The 21,471-nt window shown below is 40.8% G+C and overlaps 1 protein-coding gene and 1 pseudogene across 6 annotated transcripts in view; one reads left to right on the top strand and one right to left on the bottom strand.

Annotated features, from left to right (window-relative positions):
* Positions 1–2,745: 2,745 nt before the first annotated feature.
* Positions 2,746–21,471, bottom strand: part of PHKA1 (phosphorylase kinase regulatory subunit alpha 1) — a 296,474-nt gene continuing 277,748 nt past the window's right edge. For 4 of the 6 annotated variants that reach the window (XM_059679280.1, XM_059679284.1, XM_059679281.1 and 1 more), the window contains 5 exons: positions 17,395–17,445; positions 11,183–11,353; positions 8,582–8,635; positions 6,764–6,964; positions 2,746–5,302 (listed from right to left, as the gene is read on the bottom strand). In XM_059679280.1, coding sequence (XP_059535263.1) covers positions 5,129–5,302; positions 6,764–6,964; positions 8,582–8,635; positions 11,183–11,353; positions 17,395–17,445 — 651 coding nt within the window. In that variant the 3' untranslated portion in view covers positions 2,746–5,128. The remainder of the gene's footprint in view (positions 5,303–6,763; positions 6,965–8,581; positions 8,636–11,182; positions 11,354–17,394; positions 17,446–21,471) is intronic. The other 2 variants (XM_059679283.1, XM_059679285.1) reach the window with 1 other exon arrangement.
* Positions 5,769–5,934, top strand: LOC132225465 (U2 spliceosomal RNA; annotated as a pseudogene).

The following is a 21,471-nucleotide window of genomic DNA, read 5'->3' as shown; positions in this document are numbered from 1 at the left end:
TATTGCTAAAGGTAGTTTTTGAACTAGCAGGTCAGGTTGGGCTGTGCCACTTTCGTTGATTTCTCCTGCCTTTACTTGCTGGCAGAAGCAGGAAAGCAAATATATTATAAAGGTACCTACTCCTTTGGCCATCTTCTTTTGTGCATTTCACAGTCTACCTATTGATACGTCAACTGTACTTAACAGACTGGCCCTTGTTTTCACACCATTTTCTAATGTCTTTTCTTTGGGAAATGTCTCAACAAATCTGAACTCTAGAATCACACTGCTTGGGCTCAAATCCCAGCTCTACCACGTACTAGTTGTTTGATCTGGAACAATTTGCTTAAAAGCTAAGTGCCTCAGTCCTTGCCAAATGCCCATATAACAATGTTTGGCATTATGCCAAATATTCCTTAATTTTTGGGAAAGTCTCTCCCCATTGTTGTTCTCATCCCCATACCTTTACCGCATGAGTATTGCTAGTGGTTTGAGAATAGGTCCTTGGCTTTTAGGCTTACCCTTAAATCAGACTTCTTCTTAAGTGGTCTGCTTCAGGTGACCATATCATCCAAACTGGGACACTTTTGAGAGTGACAGAGAGTGCTATTCATAATTATGCCAGGACAACAGATGGGGACTGTTCTGGGCAAACCAAGACCTAAGGTTAACCAAGTTTACTAGAAAGTGAAGACTATATGTGGAAAACACTGTATCTTCACTGCATTAGTAAAGATACTAGGTATTTGGCAAGTGCAGAAATGGATGGTAGAGGTTTTGTGAGCTGTGGCTAAGAACAACTATTGCCCTAACTAACCAGGATGGGACTATAGCGACTGTTCATCTTTACTGGGTGAACCTTCTTCTTTTACACAAAAAGCTAATGAGTAGTACAAACAAGAATCTGTTGAATATTTATAATACTTAAGAGAACAAATTGTCCTTAGTCCTTCCAGTAGCACAGAAGTACTATTTATACACAACTGTTAATGCTGAGTAAAAATCAGTCTTAACCATTCATTAGAACAGGTTCCCTAAAAACATCAATAAACCCAATTGAATTTAGTGAGCCTAGTTTGAGCGGGTGTGTATTTTAATTGTAAAATTGCATTTCCTTACATAAATTATCCTATCTAATAATAGATGAAAATGGTAATTAACTGTAACTTCGCTACCTTCCCATTGGCTAATCAGCAAGATATGCAAATTAACTGCCAACCAAGATGGCGGCTTGCAGCCAGGCAGCTGAAGCGAACAGGAGGCTTGCTTGCTCCAGTGAAGGAGGAAGCCAAGGTTCCCTGCCTGCCGCTGCTGGCCTCTGAGCTTGCACTCTAAGAAACATTGTTGCAATTATAGAAGTTAAACAATCCCCAGAAAACTGCTTTCAGCCATCAGAGCTGGAGCGAGCAGGACCCCAACAGTGTTACAATTATAGAACCCAAACAAACCAGATACCTGCTTTCAGCAGCCAAGGTCTCAGAGCTGGAGCCGAGCCTCAGAGCTAAAGACGGCTCTCAGCTCCAGTGACAGCCATAGAAGGTAAATGAATCCCAGAATAAAAAAAAGAAAAAGAAAAAAAGGAGAGGTTGGGAGCTTCAGTCACCCGCCAGCCTGAAAACAGCCCTCAGCCCCTCACCCAGACTGGCCAGGCACCCCAGTGGGGACCCCTACCCTGAAGGGGGTGTGACCAGCTGCAAACAGCCATCATCCCCTCATCCAGGCTGGCCAGGCACCCCAGCAGGATCCCCACCCTGATCCATATCACCCTTCAGGGCAAAACAGCCAGCCCCCACCCATGCACCAGGCCTCTATCCTATATAGTGAAAGGGTAATATGAAAACTGACCCTAACAGCAGAAAGACTGGGAATGACTGGTCACTATGACACACACTGACCACCAGGGGGCAGACGCTCAATGCAGAGCTGCCCTCTGGTGGTCAGGTCGCTCTCACATGGGAGGAGCTCTGCTCAGCCACAAGCCAGGCTGATAGCTGCCAGTACAGTGGTGGTGGTGGGAGCCTCTCCCGCCTCCTCAGCAGCGCTAAGGATGTCCGACTGCAGTTTAGGCCTGCTCCCCGCTGGCAAGTGGACATCCCCCGAGGGCTGCCAGGCTGCCAGAGGGATGTCTGATTGCCATCTTAGGCCCAACCTCCCAGGGAGCGGGCCTAAACCAGCAGGTGATCATCTCCTGAGGGGTCCCAGACTGCGAAAGGGCACAGGCCCGGCTGAGGGACCCCCCTCGAGTGCACAAATTTTTGTGCACCGGGCCTCTAGTCTTATATAATAAAAGGCTGATATGCAAATCAACCGAATGGTGGAACGACCAGTTGCTATGACGTGCACTAACCACCAGGGGGCAGACACTCAATGCAGGAGCTGCCCCCTGGTGGTCAGTTCGCTCTCACGGGGGGAGCGCCACTCAGCCATGGCTGGTGAGTACAGCGGAGGTGGTGGGAACCTCTCCTGCCTCCATGGCAGGGCTAAGGATGTCCCGTGGGAAAGTGGGCCTAAGTCATCAGTCAGACATCCCCCAAGGGCTCCTGGACTGCAAGAGGGCACAGGCTGGGCTGAGGGCCCCCCCCCCCCCGCCGCCAGTGTACGAATTTCATGCACCGGGCCTCTAGTATAACATAATATAATGTATTATGTGTGATTTACGTATTAATATTATTACACTTTGACCCAACTAATGAGCTTGGACTGTAGTGTGTAATTAGATTACATAAAATAGAGCCATGAAATAAATTCCAATCACAAAAATACATGTTAAGTTTTACACATGATTTAATTGGAAATTCTATTTTTATTCTATTTTAAAAACAGAAGTGCTTTAAAAATCCATCTTTTTTAGTGTCACATGCTTAAAATGAGTAAAATACAAATCAAGTTTTCTAAAAAGTTGTTTTAAAAGCAAAACATAGTGAAAGGGCAGCACAGTGCTGGACAATTTAGTAACCCAGAGAAATGCAGCCATTGGTGTCAGTGCAGGCAAATTAGTGTGGGAGGGAGCGGTGGTTTTCACCGATGCCACCACAGATGCACTCTGGGTAGTTGGGGCACACTTGCAGCTAGTGTAAAGACAAAGTTTCAGAACAGGTTGTAAATTATCTTTGTACATGATCCAGAAAATCATGTAAGCAGAAAGCTACTTACTGTGTGTTTCCATTTGCTCTAAGAGAGGTACTGAGAAGCCTGGCCATGCTCTCTTTGTTTTCTATCACCCTACTCTGCTCACTTATTCATGTGTACTTATAAGATTGTCACTGGTTATGTAAAAATTATTTAGAGAGTCCCCCTTCTCCATCTCCATTCCTGGAGAAAAAAAAAATGGAAAAAACAGAGGGAATGAGGGGATTGAAGTAGGAAATTCTCTGAGAGCAAGCAGAGAAATTAGGGGCGCCTTTATACATAAATCAGAGGAAAGTGCTATAGACTAAATGTGTCCCTCCCAAATTCAGAGGTTGAAACTTTCATCCCCAGTGTCATGGTAGTTGGAGGTAGGGACTTTTTTCAGAGCTAATAAGGATTAGATGAAGCCATGAGCATAGAGTCCCCAAGACAGGATTAATATCCTTTATAAGAGAGAAAGAGACCTGAGCTCTGTCTCTGCACCATGTGAAGACACCGCAAGAAGACAGCCATCTGCAAACCAGGAAGCAGGCCCTCATCAAACACTGAATCTGCTGGGACCTTGATCTTGGATCTCTCAGCCTTCAGAATGATGGGAAATAAATGTCTGTTGTTTTTGTTACAGCAGTCTGAACCAAGAGTTAGGAAAGACATTCTTCAAACAAGGCTGCCTAAGCATGGGACTGGAGAAGAGGACTTAACTTTTCTTCCACTATCCTTTCTATGTCAGCCTGAGGCCACAGTCATTGCCCCCCCCCCCCAGAAGCAACACTCATATTTATATACTTGCTTAGTCTATCAAATATAGCTACAGATATACAACCACATAAAAGTACTTATATTCAGAAAATTTCCCATGTATGCTTAGACACACACAAATGCAGTTGTGTGCAAGAAATGGATATATGCCCACAGATAGCAAGCTATACACCAACACTAGAATCAGGAAGTGAAGATGTAAGTGAAAGAGTTTAAGAATAAATGGGAAGGCCTTGAATTGGGGATGGGGTGGATGCTGTAGAAAGTAAGTAGGTGAGTGAGACAGAGACCAAGTGAAAACAAGAAAAGAGTGCTCAGGAAAGCATCCAGAGACTGTACTGCTGATTCCTGATTGCCAAAGAGGCTTCAATTACTCTCTGTGTTGTGTGCCAGCCCTATCTTCAGAGGCCAGGAGTAGGTGCACAAGGCTCTCTTCAGGGCATGAAGCCACCTCTGATTCTCTCTTTGTTTCCTAGACATAATATACCACCTAGGCATCTTTTCTTCTGCCCCCTATCCTCTCTGGAATTGGGCTCCTGGCTTCATTTCTCTGGGTTATTCTGCATTTTCTACTACAAATACATATCTGAGTCCTAGCAATCTTCACAAAAGTGGCTTTAAGTGTTAATGCACAAATCCTGAACTTTATATACTAGACTTTCAGTTTTTGACATTTCACCAAAGGGAGACTAGAAATCATGTGTGCGGATACAGAAAAGGCAAAAGCTGAAACAATAATTCTACACAGGAAGGAGAATATCACTCAGTGTGAGGCAACATGAGAGTAAAGAGGGAAACTATAATCTGCTACCCTCTTTTTCCAAGAAAAGGCACTTAGAACAAATATTTGCAATTCATAGCAGCATCAAATGCAACAATTTAGGCTTTACTCACTTGAAATAATGTCTCAAAGTACCCGCCACTCATTCACACAAGGAAACCACACATAGGAAAACCAAACTTGAAGAATACGTTATTAATACCTGCTCCCTAAATAGCAGTTAGAATGCTAAGTGTGTAACAGGTCTAGAGAATAAAAACACATGCATACTTTTGTGACCCATGAAAGAATTAAGGCCCACAATGAAGAGCCTAGGTGAGCAAGGGTTCACTTCTTCTAAAGCAATTAGTATGTCAGAAAAGTTCACTCTTCTTGTGGCAGGGTGGGAGTGATCAGGCCATCACAGTTCAGTTCCATGCACAATCAGCAGAGGCAGGAACCAGCTGGCAAAAGGCTCCTAGTAGCCAGGGCCCAAAGGCCTCATTGCATGGCACATATGCTGTGGGGCAGGAACTCCTGCACGTAGGTGGCGGCTGCCTTGGAGAGGTAGGTCATGGTGCCAAACCTGCCACTGGGTGCACTGTCGTACAGAAGAGTACAGATGCCAGATGCAGGATCCTTTGCCAACATGATATCATCTGCGCCGAGGGTTTTCTGTTTGGTTTTTAAGGGTGGGAGAACACAGGGGAAAGGAAAAATTACTAATCCTACTAATTAAAGTCTGATCAGGGTAACTCAGAGCCTCTTCCCCATCACCAACTAGTTGGATCTTAGGCTGTTTAGCCAGGAAGGGATCAGGGTGATGCACAAAGCAGGGAATATATTGTATACATACATTTTTTCACTAGATCAAAAACTCATATGTATTATATTTAAAGTATTAATTATTTAGAATATTTGAAAGTTAAATAACACTGATAATTAAATGAGTTATGCCTATTAAAATTCAAATGTTAATACTTACAAATTACCCTGCCGTGGTCGGCAAACTGCAGCTCGCGAGCCACACGCAGCTCTTTGGCCCCGTGAGTGTGGCTCTTCCTAAACCTTAGGAGTACCCTAATTAAGTTAATACCAATGTACCTACCTATATAGTTTAAGTTTAAAAAATTTGGCTCTCATCGCTTCTCGGCCTTTTGGCTAAGATCAAGTGTAGTATCTGTTCTTATCAGTTTAAAAAAATTGGCTCTCAAAAGAAATTTCAATCATTGTACTGTTGATATTTGGCTCTGTTGACTAATGAGTTTGCCGACCACTGCCCTAGAGGGACTTTAGTCTGAACCATTCTAATACTACTGATTTCAGCTGTGTATTATGTTATCTTGCATTTGATCATTATTTCTTTCTAAGTTGACTTAATTCAGGTATACTATAAGCTTTCTAAGCTAGAGTCTATGTCTAAAAGGCATCGCATTTCTGATTCACAAACTGACTGCAACCCAGAATATTTAAAATCAGGATTGTCCTAGAAAATCCCAGATACTTTTACTTTTTTGCATCCACCCACAGTCCCTAAGAGAATAAAACACCTGTCAATGTCTTGGAGATTTTCCTATGGACAACAGTGCAAGTCCATCACCTTATGTGTTCCTACACTAGATCTAGGAAACATTTGGAAACCTTTCAATAAATAGTTTACATTTTTAAGATATGGTTAATTTCCTGGAAGAAAATTTATTAAGAAAAAATGTAGAATTAAAAGGTTCACTTTAATATTTTCCTATAGGTAAGCAACAAAAGCAAAACCAAACCAAAACTAAAATACAATATTCTCTTTTCCTTAATACTTCAGAAAGGGTATGACACCCAATAGTCTCTCATTAAGTTCTTATCACAACAAAAAGTAGTATAATAAAAAGTTTGAAATACAATGAAAAGCATAAAAGTCTCCTGAGTTCCAGGCAACTTTACAATCTAACAGGCATATAACACATGGTGAAAGGCAGGTCATCTCACAGCCTACTTCCTTTGCAATCAGTTCAGAGCCATCACAAAAGGGACCCAGAAAAGAGCGATGAGGTATTGGGCACAAGAAAATGACCTTGGCTTCAGAAAGAGTTCTCAATGCATTCAGATTAGTGCCAGACATTCCCTTTTGAGAAAACAACCGGTTACCTGTTCTTGAAGGAACAAGTCATTGGCAATATGCACTATTTTTTCCACAGCAATAATGCTTCCAATACTATGAATTTCAATATCTGCCATCATGGTGAGGACAAGAATGGCTTCAACCAGAAGCTGGCGGTATTCTGGCTGAGGCACACGATTTAGGACAGACTCCACATGAACAGAGAATTTAATCTCGCCTGGAGTCATCTGTGATAGAGAAAAAGAAAATCACTTCTGAAGGACCAATCATCAGGAGACATTAGTCATCTATTCTGAAAGGCAGTAAAAACACAATATCCAAGAGCACTGCTTCAGTATCTTTAAAGTAATTAAGTAAATTGGTTCAATCTTTTTTGAAAGGCAGTCTGGCATTGCCTAATGAGTCGTAAAAGTATTGATGCCCTCTAACCCCAATCCTATTTCTGGGAGTTTATCCTAAAAAATAACTCAAAAGGGAAAAAACAAACAAACCCTATGTACAAGAGTGCTTAAAGCAGCATTAGTCACAAGCGTAAAACCAGAAGTAAGCTAAACATGGGAATGGCTGTGTAAATAATGGCATATCATGGTATAGCAACTTCATGCACTTTTATAGTCATTGAAAAGTAAATATAATGACTGCGGATAAATGAAAAAAATAAATAGAACTGAAAATCATATATATATGATGACTGGAGGTATGTCAATCATGAATATACTGTCAGGTTAAAATGGGCATGAAGAAATATAAAGTTTATTTAGCATGAAGGGGATTGAGGAATAATTTTTGGCAAAATTGTATTGAATATACAGTTTAGGGTGGCAACGCAGATTTGGAATCTAAAAACCTTGATTCAGGTCCTCTCTTTGTCAGTTACTAGTTCTACTACAATCTCTTCCTTAGCTATCTCATATAGTTTTGTTGAAGATAAAATTAAAGAATGTGTGAAAGTACTTTGAAGACTCTTAAAATTACCATTCAGTTATGTATTATTATTAATTCTATTAACATTTCAATCTTGCTTAAAGGCAGAGAAAAGACAAAGAAGACACTGTTCTTTATTACAGGAAAGGCCTCTAGGCAAGAGTAAAGCCTTGAAGCATAGCATCAACTTTCTGTACCTGCCTCTCCAGGCATTATCTGTAACAATTCTAGTGTTTTTGAGAATTTTCTACTGTCTAGTTTACTATCTCTAGCTTGCTAATTCTAACCTGTTTGTTGATTTCAAATACAAACTATTTCTTTAAATTTTCCATATTGGGTGAAAAGGAAAATGTGAAACCAACTGATAATCTATGTCTGTGTTTCATGGCAATGTTTTCCAACCACAGTTATATATCAGAGTCATTCTAAGGATTTTTTAAAAGTGCAGATGCTCAAAAACAAACAAAGTACAGATGCTCAAGCTCCATCCATGGAAACTATAATCCACTAAATTGGAGATGAGAGCTCAGGTTGTTGTGACATATAGTTAGAGCTAAGGACACTGGTTTATGATCTAATAGTCTACAAGCATCCTACCACGGAATGGTGGGATTAAGAAAAATGGGGACATGAGAAGTCATTCATTCTTAGGTTTTTATCTTGCCTGCCCTCCAACTCTGGCAACACTCATATAAATCAGCCTAATTAATCATTAAAAGAAGCTGCCTTATATAACTAACATAATACCTAATTATTTTAATATTCTTGATCTATTTGTTAAAAACATTCTCTCCTTTCTTCAAGTTTCATGTTCAGTTGATTTATAAAAGCACAGATCTGTTATTCTGAAAAATGATCACTGAAATACTTTAGTCAGGCAAGCTATCAATCACATAAATGTGAATGACACAGAATCTTACCTCTCTAGTGGTTGAAGAAGGTAGAACAAAACCTTCCACTGAAAGTCCATGACACTGTGAAACAGCAAAAACATGTTGTCAATAAGGATATGCTCACAACTGGGAGGCTGTAAGGAAATACCTAATATTTTTAAGTGTGCTTCACAGGGGAGATGCTAAGTCAGCAGTGGGCAAACTACGGCCAGCAGGCCGGATCCAGCCCATTTGAAATGAATAAAACTAAAAAAAAAAAAAAAAAAAAAAAAAAACAAGACCGTACCCTTTTATGTAATGATGTTTACTTTGAATTTATATTAGTTCACACAAACACTCCATCCATGCTTTTGTTCCGGCCCTCAGGTCCAGTTTAAGAACCCATTGTGGCCCTCAAGTCAAAAAGTTTGCCCACCCCTGTGCTAAGTAATCACAGGCCAGTGAGAGGCCCTGCAGCTTAAGTGTCCTTGCCAAGGGGTTGTGATTACTATGTGGCAAGAAACAGGGTTGAACTATAGGAGACCTAAGGTTCATGCTCTACTTAGGGGAGTGGAAGGGGTAGGGAAGGTATACCTTTGGCAACCAACTGGCCCCAAAGATTCAGAGACTACATGGGAGGATACCATACTCAATCCCAGAGCCAACACAAATAGGCTTTCAGAAAGATTTTTAGGCTGAAGGAAAAACTCAAGATATAAATTGGACATATACAGTTACTTAATTTTCTAGTTAAACATCCCCCATCAACACTCCTGCTCTACTTCTTCTATAGTACTTGTGATTTTATTTTTTGGTAATCCTCACCTGAGGATATTTTCCCATTGATTTTTAGAGAGAGTAGAAGGGAGGGGAAGAGACAAAGAGCGAGAAACATTGATGTGAGAGAGACAAATCGATTGGTTGCCTTCTGCATGTGCCCTGACCAGAGCCAGGAATCGAGCCTGCAACCTAGGTACGTGCCCTTGACCAGAATCGAACCCAGGACCCTTCAGTCCACACGCTGTAGTACTTGTCATCTTTTAACATTGTATATAATTACTTATTTGCTATGTTTTTTATTTATTTATCGTTTGTCTCTCTTTAGTAGAACGTAAATTCCATAAGGTCAGGGATTTTTGTCTGTTTTGCTCTTTGCGGTATCACTGCCAGCACCTAGGGCACTGCCTAGTGCACAGCAGGTGCTTAGGACATACTATAGGAATGAATGATATTTTATCTTCTTGCTAACCATCAACTCAATTACTAAAAGCCAATAAGAACTAATGACTTGCCATTTTAGATTTTAAATCAATCAAAACATTATATATTACACCACAGATAAAGATTTCAATCCAATAGATTTAGCGAGTCTACCGGACACTTCTATGTTCCATAAATCAAATTTAACAGTCTTTGTACAGAGAATTACTAGCCTTCAGGCACATGTGCACTGTGATTATGTTACATTCATAGCCTGAAAAGAATGGAATGAAAAAAACAGGGGGCATTTGTTTTTTCCCTTAGATCAGGATTCCAAGTCCAGGTGTTCATTCCACCACAAAATACCCAATCTCCCTCTGTCAGATTTCAAATTTCTTCTCTTGTATTCTCACAACCTCATAGTTCTACACTTTTATCATAACGTATTTTGGCCTTGCATTATAGCTGCTAATTAAGATAACTATGGATTAAACTCCGTAGTGACAAGAACAGATATCTTCTATGGTATTTGGGGTAGAACAGTGCCTACTACGTGTCTGTGAAATTGAATTTTTATAAGCCAGGTGTAAATGAAGAGATAAAGTACAAATCTCTCACCCCTGTTCTCAAGAAGTTAGATGGAAGGAAAGCAATTTCAGGTACTATTTGAAAGGAAGATTGCAGGGCTGATAGCCTAAGGACTCAACTTCCACCTTTCCAAAAGATCACATGATTCTGTCCCTGGAAGAATATTAATGTGCTAAGGGGAAAAATTCAACTAATGGTTCTGAAGTCCTGGATGAAGTATTCTTCAGGTTCTTGCCAAAGGCAATGAAGCAAAAAGTGGCACCTAAGAGATTATGAATGAGGCCTATGAATGAGTACAATGGTCTTCCTGGCCCTCTAAAACTGTCATAAACATAATGATATGATGTACCCTTAAATGTCTTTGGCAAACTAAGCCTTTAAAAGGAAAACAAAATTGGTCATGCCAACAACGTCTTTGGAATATTAATATCATTATGACTTTGCATTTATTTAGTAGTTTTCATCCAAGAAAAAATACAGGTAAGAGTTTTTTTATGTTAACTCTTCAGATGCCGCAGTTATTTTACTATAGTGACATTTAGTTATTAACAGCACACTGTTACAAATTCATTTGATTAGCAGCAAATGTATTACAATGTCCTATAATGTCCAATTGTGGACAAAAGCAGAAGATTTTTTAAATCTAATTTATAAACAACACCAGTGTAAAGAGACTAAATTATCAATACTATCAAAATAACAAATCAACTCTTTCATTTTTATGTTTTGTTCTAGGTTTCATCGTGTAGCATTTCACGTCTATATAATTGCTGTGATGTCACAGTCATGTCATATCTCAGCCAAGGAGAATGAGGAACTCAAGGGGGAAAATAAGAGATACCTGAAAAGTGTTATGCTCACCTTCTGTAAAACTTTCCATACTTTTTGATAAAATCCAACTGGGACTCTGTTCAGTGCTCCATCCAACCGTCTTCGACGTTGCCATTGACCTTGACGATTATCTTGAAATGTCTGTTGATCATATGCACTAGAAAAGGAGCCACTACTTGGAGTCACAGAGGTTCCAGGTGACTTGGGAGTAAAGAAGAGGAAAGAATATAAATCAAAAGTTATCTCTGTTCCTCTGATAAAGCATTATAACAACAGTGAACAATAAATACTCTGCAGAATTATAAACCAATATTAAATGTAACACCCAAGATAAAGAGGTTACAGTGAAGTTAGTAGACTTATGAGTAGCTAACAGCAATGTAACTGGTATAACACTTTTAGAAAGCAATTTAGTTATATATAACAAGAGCTATACAAATGCTAATATATGAAAGGATTTTAGCTATCTCTTTCCCTGGTTATTTGTTAAACCTCCGACTGGTCTACAGCTTAGTTTGCTACATTCATTAACTGTAACACAGCCTCAATCAATTTAAAAGAATTGAAAGCAGAGGAAGTATGTTCTCTGACTACAATGACATCAAATTAGAAACCAATAACAGAAGGAAATTTGGGAAGGAAATTTATAAATATGTGGAAATTTGAAGATACACCTCTATATAACTAGTAGGTTAAGAAATAAATCACAAGGACTATTAGGAAACACTCTAAGATGAATGAAAATTGAAATACAACATACCAAAACCTACTGGATGCAGCTAAACAGTGCTCAAAGAGAAACTTATGAGTGCTTGCATTTTTTTTAAAAAGCTCTCAAATTAAGAACCAATCCTTCTACCTTAAGACAAGAAAAAAAGAAAAGCAAACTAAACAGAAAGCAAGGAGAAGAAAGAAAATAATAAACTAGCATAAATAAGTAAAATAGGAAAGAGAAAAATAGAGAAAATCAGTGAAACCAAAATGTTTCTTGGAAAATAAATATCAACAAAATTGACAAATCTTTTGCTAGACAGACCAAAAAATTTTTTAAAAGAGAGATTCAATGTATTAAAATCAGGATAGAGAAGGAACATCACTTCCAAGCTTAAAAAAATAAAAATGATTATAAGGATATAGCATCAGCAGCCATTTGTCAGCAAATTACATAACTTAGATGAAATGGACAAGTTCCTAGAAAGATACAAACTACCCAATGGACTCAAGGAGAAACAGAAATCTGAATAGATCTATAACAAAGAGATAAAATAAGTAATTACAAAACTTCCCACACAGGAAAAGCCCAGGCACAGATGGCTTCACTGGTTAATTCTACCACCAGCTTTTCACAGACTCCTCCAAAAGGAGAAGAGAAGGGAACTTCCTAACTTATTCTATGAGGCCCGTATTACCTTTTTACCAAAATCAGACAAAAACATTACAAGAAAACTACAGATCAATATCCCTTATGAACACACATATAAAAATCCTCAACAAAACACTAGCAAACCAAATTCAGCAACTTATAAACAGAATTATGCACCATTGATGAAGTAGAATTTATTCCAGGAATTCAAGGTTGTTTTAACATCCAGACATCAATTAATGTAATACATTATATTAATAGAATAAGAATAAAGGATAAAAACCACATCATCCTAATAGAGTAAGAAAAAGCATTTAATAAAATCTTAACACCCTTTTATGATAAAAACACTCAACAAACTAGAAACAGGGGGACCTCTTCAATCTAATAAACGGCATCCACAGCTGACATAGTGAATGGTTGGAGATGGACTGTTTTCCCTCCTAAGATCAAAACATGACAAAGATGTTCACTCTTACAACTTTTATTCAATATTGCACTGGAGGTTCTAGCCAGGGCTATTAAGCAATACAAGAAATAAAGGTCATCCAGAGTAGATAGGAAGAAGTAAAACTACTCTATTTACAGAAGAAATTATCTTATATATAAAAAACTCACTAAAAAACAATGAGAACTAATAAATAAGTTCAGAAAAGTTACATGATAGAAGATTACTCTACAAAGAGGGGGAAGAGGGACTCCTGCACTAATGTCAACATTAAAAATAAATAAGCCAGTCAATGAAGGAAAAATACCACATGATGTCACTCATTTCTGGATAATAAAGACCATTATAAACTTATGAACAAAAATAGATACAGAGGCAGAGCTGCCTCGAACAGACTGTCAAACTACAGCAGGAAGGCCGGGGAGGGTGGGAGGGCAGGAGGGGGGTGGGTAAGAGATCAACCAAAGGACTTGTATGCATGCATATAAGCATAACCAATGGACATAAGACACTGGGGGGTAGGGGAGGCCAGGGGATTGTCAAGGGCGGGGGGAAAAAAAGGAGACATATGTAATACTCTGTAATACTTTAAGCAATAAAAAATTTTTTTAAAAAAAATTTTTAATTAAAAATAATAAATTAAATAATAAAATGTTAAAATCGATCATATTTCTAAACTAACAATCATCAATCTGAAAATGAAATCAAAAACAATTCTATTTAAAATAGCATCAAAAAGAAGAAAATATTTAGGAATAAATTTAACAAAACATGTGTAGAACATATACTCTGAAAATAAAACGTGTTGAAAGAAATTAAAGACCTTAATAAATGGAAAAAACATCCCATGTCCATTGTTAAGACAGCAATACTCTCAAAATTTATCTACAGATTGAATACAATTTTTATCAAAATCCTAACTAGATTATTTGCAGAAACTAATAAGCTTATGGGGGGGGGGGGGAACACATCTGGAATAGTATCAACAATAAAAGTAAAGTTTAAAAAAACAAACACATAAACAAAAAAAAAATTCAAGGGATCCATGATAGTTAATACAATCTTTAAAAAAAAGACCAAAGTTGGAGGATTTATAACTTCTAATTTAAAAACTTACTACAAAGCTACAATAATCAAGATATTGTCATGCAGGCATGGTCTAGGCATGTAGATCAATGAAACAGAATTAGGAATTCAGAAATAAACCATTATATTTTTGTCAATTATTTTTCAACAAGGGTGCCAAGAAAATTAAATGGAGGTAAAGATAGCTTTTTTCAGGAAATGGTGCTGGACAATGGAATACTACGCTGCTGTAAAAAGGAACTCCTACCATTTGCAACAGCATGAATGGTCCTGGAGAACATTATGCTAAGCGAAATATGTCAGTCAGAAAAAGATAAATATCACATGATCTCACTCATTTGTGGAATATAATGAACAACATAAACTGATGAACAAAAACAGATCCAGAAACAGAGAAACAGCGATCAGATGCTCAAACCTCAGAGGGAAGATAGGGGAGGGTGGGGGTAAGGGTGAGAGATCAACCAAAGGACTTGTATGCATGCATATAAGCCTAACCAATGGACACGGAGACCGGGGGGGTGAGGGCGTGAGCAGGGGTGGGGGGGACAATGGGGGAATAAGGACACATATGTAATACCTTAATCAATAAAGAAAAAAAAAGAAATGGTGCTGGAAAAACAATACAGTGGGGCCTTGACTTACGAGTTTAATTCGTTCTGAGACCGAGCTTGTTAAGGAGCTCGTTAACTCAAATTACTCTATCAACTCAATGCAAAAAATTGGGGAGAGACAGTTGGTATCTCAAAAAACTCGTTAGTCGGGACACTCGTAAGTCAAGGCCCCACTGTATTTACATGCAAAAGAATTAAGTTGAACCCCTACCTCACATCATACAAAATAATTTAAGTCTAAATGGGTTATTGTGCAGAAAAGAATTACCATAGCAAGCCAGAAGTGCTATTCTTGGAAAGTCCTGCTTATAAGATTGACCCCTGGCTGGAGTTTGGAAACCTGGATTTGGGGAGGGCTCCCAACACTCCCAGAATTATTAACAGTGGTTTACTGTACCTAAACTGTTTGTTCAAACACTATGTTTTCTGTTGAACACTTGGTTTTCCTCTGGGCGTCTGGAGTTTTGGTATGTGCCAGACAGAAGCTGTTTATGTGAGCAGCCCCCAGTAAAATCCTGAGTTCTGAGTCTTTAATGAGCTTCTCTGGTTGGCAATATTTCACACATGTTGTCACAATTAATTTGCTGGGGTAATTAAGCACATCCTGTGTGACTCTACTGGGAGAGTACTCTGGAAACTGGTGCCTTTTTCCCTTGGATTTTGTCCAATTCACCTTTTCCCTTTGCTGATTTTGCTTTGTATACCTTTGCTGTAATAAATCTTAGTTGTGATTATGACCATATGCTAGTCCTGTAAGTCCTCTTAGTGAATCATAAAATCTAGGGATGGTCTTGGAGATCCCTAACATAATTATATACATAATTTTAAGAGCTAAAACTATAACACTCTTAAAACAAAAAGTAGGAATAAATCTTTGTGACTTTGGGTTTAGCAAAGCCTTCTTAGATATGACACTAAAAGAAAAAGTAGGTAAATTGGGCTTCATCAAAATTAAAAACTTCTTTTCTTCAAATGACACTATCAAGAAAGTAACTCAGTGGTTGATATTCTCTAGAGGGGGAAAAAGATATTAAAGTGAAAAGACAACCCATAGAAGAGAAGAAAATATTTTCCAATCACATATCTGATAGGGATTTATATCCAGAATATATAAAGAACCTTTATAACTCAACAATAAAAAGTCAAACAGCCCAATTAACAAATTGGAAAATAATCTGAGTAGAAATTTCTCCAAAGAAGATAAATAGCCAATAGGCACACGAATAGATAATCAATATCATAAACCATCTGGGAAATGCAAATCAAAACCACAGTGAGATACTACTTGACACCCCCTAAAATGGCTAGAATAAAAAAGACAAAAAATAACAAGGGTTGGTGAGGATATGAAGAAATTGGAACCCTCAAACATTGCTGGTGGAAATGTAAAATGGTACAGCTACTTTACAAAACAGTCCACCAATTCCTCAGAATGCTAACCAAGTTACTTACCAAATAACTTAGCACTTCTGCTCCTAGGTATATTTGGAAGATAAATGAATACATATGCCTACACAAAAACTTGTACATAAGGTTCATAGTAGCATTACTCCTAATAGCCAAAACCAGAAACAATCCAGTTGTCCATCAAATGAGGAAGTACTGACCCATGCTGCAACATAATGAACTTCGAAAAACTATAAGTAAAGAAGTAAATATGTTGGGGAAAGTGGTTCTTTAACAGTTTAGATTCAGAAATAAACATAAAATAGAAAAAATAATTGAAATATTTTCTGAGAAAAAAACTCACATTTTAATTTGGGCTAAATGCTTATGTCACCAACCACTCACTGCTAAGTAAAACAGAAAAGTGCTTCCAGACATTTGTATTGGCCAGTGACTATCACACTAATGTACTAAGTAGATGGTCTGCCATTTGATTTATCGTCATTGTCTTTGTCTCTACCATCAGGATCCTAAGCTGCTGATAGTGGGGTCAAACCACAAAGGGTATTCAGACTATTCCTAAAACCGAATAGCAGCAGTTTTGAGTTTTTAGAGTAACTTCACCTCTATGTCTCTGTCCTCCTTTAGTAATGTGCATATGACAGAGTTGGCCAAATCTTACTGTACTAATTCATTATAGGGTATTTGGTTAAGGTCAATAGAAATATCAAAATTGTTTCCAATAGTTTTTTCCATTATTTTTGCTTGCTTGCTTCTGAAATTATAGGCCAGTATGAATCACTGATTTAAACCAAGAAAATTTTACTACTATATTTCCAGTGCATGGCATGAAATTTGGCATTCATTTAATATTTACTAGATGAATCAATAATCAGAATAGCCATCACAGTAGTTTTCAAAATGAAAAGTGCATCAGAATCACCTAGAAAGATGATTAAAACACAGACTACTGGGCCTCATCCTAGGTCTAGGGTGGAGAACAAGATTTTACATTTCTAACAAGTTCCCAGGGAACACTGATGCTGTCTAATACACTGCCTGATGCATAGTAGACATGCAATTAATTATAAGTTGAAGAATAAATGAACAAACAGCTACTTAACAAATACTTTTAAAATTGGATTTGTTTTCAGAACTCCCTTTCTTGCCTTTTTGGGAAAGAAATGGAAAGATTTCACCTTCATACATAAACTTGATTTATATTTATTTTAGTTCTTCATTAATTTTGTTTTTCTTTTCAATCAATCAATATATGTCATAATTTACATGACAGTATATTCAAAGAACTCGTGAATGGTATATAATACAAGATAACAGCCCTTACCAGAAAAGACGGTGACATCAAATCTATACCCAGGGTGTGACTACCGTTGGACTATAAAAAAATTTGAGAAAATACAATTTTAGAAGACATGAGGCAAAGCACCCATTATTTGCATTTTTAAGTTATTAGTAGAGTAAAATTACAAACTATTCAAGTAACTAGCCAGCATGTTATCATTTAAAAAGCTGATGAAATTGCCTTACTCTAGAAGTCATATTAAAGAGTAAAACAAAGAAAACTTCCTGAAAAATATTTTTCCACAAGAAAAGAGAGAATTGGCGAGTGGTAGAGAAAGTGGCTTAGAACAATACAAAATACTGGACAGGCAGGTGATGATAGAAATCAATATTTAGAAATAAGAAAATAATGAAAATTTATGGTTCCCCATAGTCTAAAATAAAGTTGTAATAATTTTGGCTTTCTTGAAGTCCTATAGGTAATGACTGCATAAAAAAAATTAAAGGCTATAGCTGGGTATATTAATCTAGCTGGGAAGATAGACTTCAAGTTCTAAATCTATAATGGACTTGTAAGTAATACTGTGGGACTGTAAACAACTATAAAATGTTTAGCCAATCACTTTCAACCAAAATTAGAATTGTTTACCAACAATGTCAGTTTAACTCTTCAGTATGAAATGTAGCTCTTCCACTTTTCAGATAGAAAAAATGTTCAAATTACACAATTTATCTGGGGGGGAAACCTGTAAAGTGAACATTTTTCTATCACAAGGCCCATTCTTACTCCACTGCATAATATAAATGTGAAAGACTATCTGATAAGTGTTCTTACTCTTATCCTATATAATTAAAGCCCAGCGCCTGAATGGTGGAACAACCTGAACAACCACAGCCCCTCGCCTGGCCAGCCCTGCCCCTCAGCAGGCCCCCCCACCTGGATCCAAGGAGGGGCTGGCTGGCAAACCACCTGTGGCCCCTTGCCCCTGTCGGCCCTGCCCCCCAGTGCCCCCTCACCCTGATTGGGGGCGGGGCCTTCTGGCAAATTGCTCACTGCCCCTTGCCCTGGCCGGTCCTGCTCCCCAGCAGGCTACCCCCCACCCCCCCACCCCCGCAACCCCAATGGGGGAGGGACCTGCGGGCAAACTTCCAGCAGCCTCTCAACCCAGCCAGCCCCCATTGCCCAGTAGGCCCCCCACCACGATTGGGGGTGGGGCCAGCTGGCAAACATCCCACGGCCCCTCCCCCAGCCGGCCCCACCACCCAGCAGGCATCCCCACCCTGATTGGGCCCCATCTGAGTGGGCCAGCCCGACCCCACCCATGCACCAGGCCTCTATCTATAATAATAAAAACATAATATGATAATTAGACCAGACAGCTGAATAACTTTCCAGACGTCATTCCGGACATCCTTTCAGAAGACCTTCCAGATGAAGCTGCAGCAGCAGGGGTTGAGGCAGAGGCAGTTAGGGGCGATCAGGCAGGCAGGCAGAGTGGTTAGGGACGATCAGGCAGGCAGGCACTCCCAGTGACAGGATACAAGGAGAGCTGTCCCAAATCTTTGTAGAGAGGGGAATGCTCAGGAGGTCAAGATGATAGAAACCTAAGGACCTAAATTCTGGGGCCCATGCCACCAGGGCCCACTCAGCACAAGGCCAAGGGGAGCTCCGACCAAGTTCTGGTCCACTTCCTAACCCGGTTGCAACCAGCCATCCTGGGACATCCAGGGCTGCAGCATGTGCTGGAGTGTGTAATCGTGGGTGAGGGGAGGGGTGGCGCTCTGGAAGTGGAGGGCTCTCCGCTTGTGTGCCCTTCCCCTAGGTGCTCAGCCCAAGCTGTGTCAGCAAAACTCCTTTGCTGGGGAAAGATGGCAGGGGGCAAGTCGGGGGAGGGGTGGCCAGCCTGTGGCCTCCACTGTGGCTGTTTGTACACATGTAATTAGCTCTAAGTATCCCGGGCTTTCAGTTCCCTGACTCAGGGCCTGGGAGCTGTGCAAGGGGAGAATGTGCCCACAGAGCCCCCTCACCAGACCGGGAAGCTCTATGCCCGTCCACAGGACCCTGTGTGGTGTTTGCCCAACTGTCTACATGGCCACCACATGCTGGCTTGGGGATATCTTTGTGTGTCCTAGGTAGTGTGTCTACACTGGCCTCTGGGAAGGTCTACACAGGCACAGGAGAGGAGGGGGAGTAGGGGAGGGCGGTGAAGGGGATGATGAACTGGTTCTCAGCTGAGAAGGAAGTGCTAGTGCCCAGCTCTCCTGTCTTCACAAGTCCTACATAAATGTGAGCCCGGAGCAGTGGCCGAGGCCAAAAATCCCTGGGATTTCAGATGTAACCGCCAAACTGAAGTGTCCTAGATCGTGCCCCCTAGGGGCACGCCCCCCTGTTTCCTCACCCCCCCCAGAGTCATTTCGAACCTCACCACCAGCACTCCTCTCCTGCAGGTGGCATAGCCAAGGCTCAGAGAGGTTAGGGAACTCACCCTAGGTGGCATAGCATGCCAGGGCCGCCACTCTCCAGAGCCATGGCATGGCATTCGGGATTGGGGCTTCACTCAAAAACAGAAGTTGTGTGGGAACCTGGGAGGGAACACCTCCAGGTCCTTCTCTCTCTGTCTGGTCTCAGATCCCTAATCCTCAGTGACCCTGGTCCTGCGTACTCAATCCATTGCCCGCCACATCCTTTCAGCCCTTTCCCAGTGGACAGTTCAGCCATGTCTATGCTGAACAGAACAGAGTGCAGAGAAGAGCAAGCTCAGCCCCAGGGGCCTTAGTTGGAGGTGGAGGGATCAGCCTTCCCGAAGCAGGATTTATCAGCACACTCACTCTGCCCTTAGGGCTGAGTCCCTCCCTTAGCCTTCCTGGGTTCTCTGTGTCTGTCTCACTCTGCATCTCTCTCCCTGTTCCTCACTCTCTGACCCTGTTTACTATTCCCCATGTCTCACTGGGCCTTTTGTCTCTTTCTCTCATTGGATCTCTGCCCGTGGAGAACACTCCTGCTGCCCCCGCAATGGAACACACACCAGCAGAATCCACCTTTTCAATAAAAAACGACAAGTGGGAAACAGAGTGAATTAAAAAGCATTACAATCCATGTGTCTTCAAATGCGTTCCAAATGGCAGCACTCTGGTGCGGGGGGCAGGGGGAGCCAGGGGCTGGGTATGTTGGCCACATGTTCTGGAGCCTCAGGCACAAAGTGTAGGGGGCTCAGCATCGTGCTGTGGACCCCTCCCACTAGCCACCTGGGACGGCAGGGTCTGGGAAAGGGACTTAGTCTATACTCACCCTCACGGACCCCCACCTGATTCCATAGACCCTTTCCCCTGTTCTGGCATCTGCTGGTCCCTCTTACTCCCCCAGTACCTCCAAACCTTCCTATGGTGACCCCAACTCTCCTGCACCAGCCCCCCCACACACAGATTTCACTCTCTCCCTCACCCACCCCCAGTCTTCTACTCCATACTTCTTCCTGCCCTGTCCCACCTCTATGCCAACCTCCTGCCCCAGACCACCCAGCAGCCCTGGCTCCGGGAGAAAAGATTAGAAGAAAGCTTTCCTTGGCCGGAAGAGACTCTCCAGGGAGCTGCATGCAGAAAGGCGCTCCCAGTCCTGTACCTGCAACTGCTCTGAAGTGCCAAATGCCAATCAGAAATTGTGTCTCTGGAGACAGAGGGTAGCAGAAGTAGGCTGCTGTCTTTTGAAGTCACTCATCAGGAGGAAACTCTACCCCTCCCACAAAAAAAGTTTACCCTGCTGCCTCCCTTATCACTTTCACCAACCCACCTTTGCCCCTTTCCCTGGAAGTGGAAGGATTGGAGCACACCCTAATATATAAAAACCCAGGGTCCGTAACGACTAAATTGAACAAAGGCTTGGCCAAACACCGGAAGTCAGTCCTTCAGTCAATGCTGGATTGCTGTGGCGACTACCACTGCAGGCGCAGCGACCCAGCACTGACTACCGAGGGGGCTGCGGATCAGGCCTGGAGAGAGAGGCAGTGTCTGATCCACAGCCTCTGTGGCAGCTGTTGATCAGCTGTTGCCTCTCTCTTTCTCTCTGGCCTTAGCCAGCAGCCGCACCTCTGTTTCTCTCCAGGCCTCTGTGGAGGCTGCTAAT

This window comes from Myotis daubentonii, chromosome X (assembly GCF_963259705.1).
Source record: "Myotis daubentonii chromosome X, mMyoDau2.1, whole genome shotgun sequence".
Lineage (NCBI taxonomy): Eukaryota > Metazoa > Chordata > Mammalia > Chiroptera > Vespertilionidae > Myotis > Myotis daubentonii.
The sequence above is the reverse complement of the archived record's forward strand: the minus strand, read 5'-3'. Positions and strand labels throughout refer to the sequence as shown.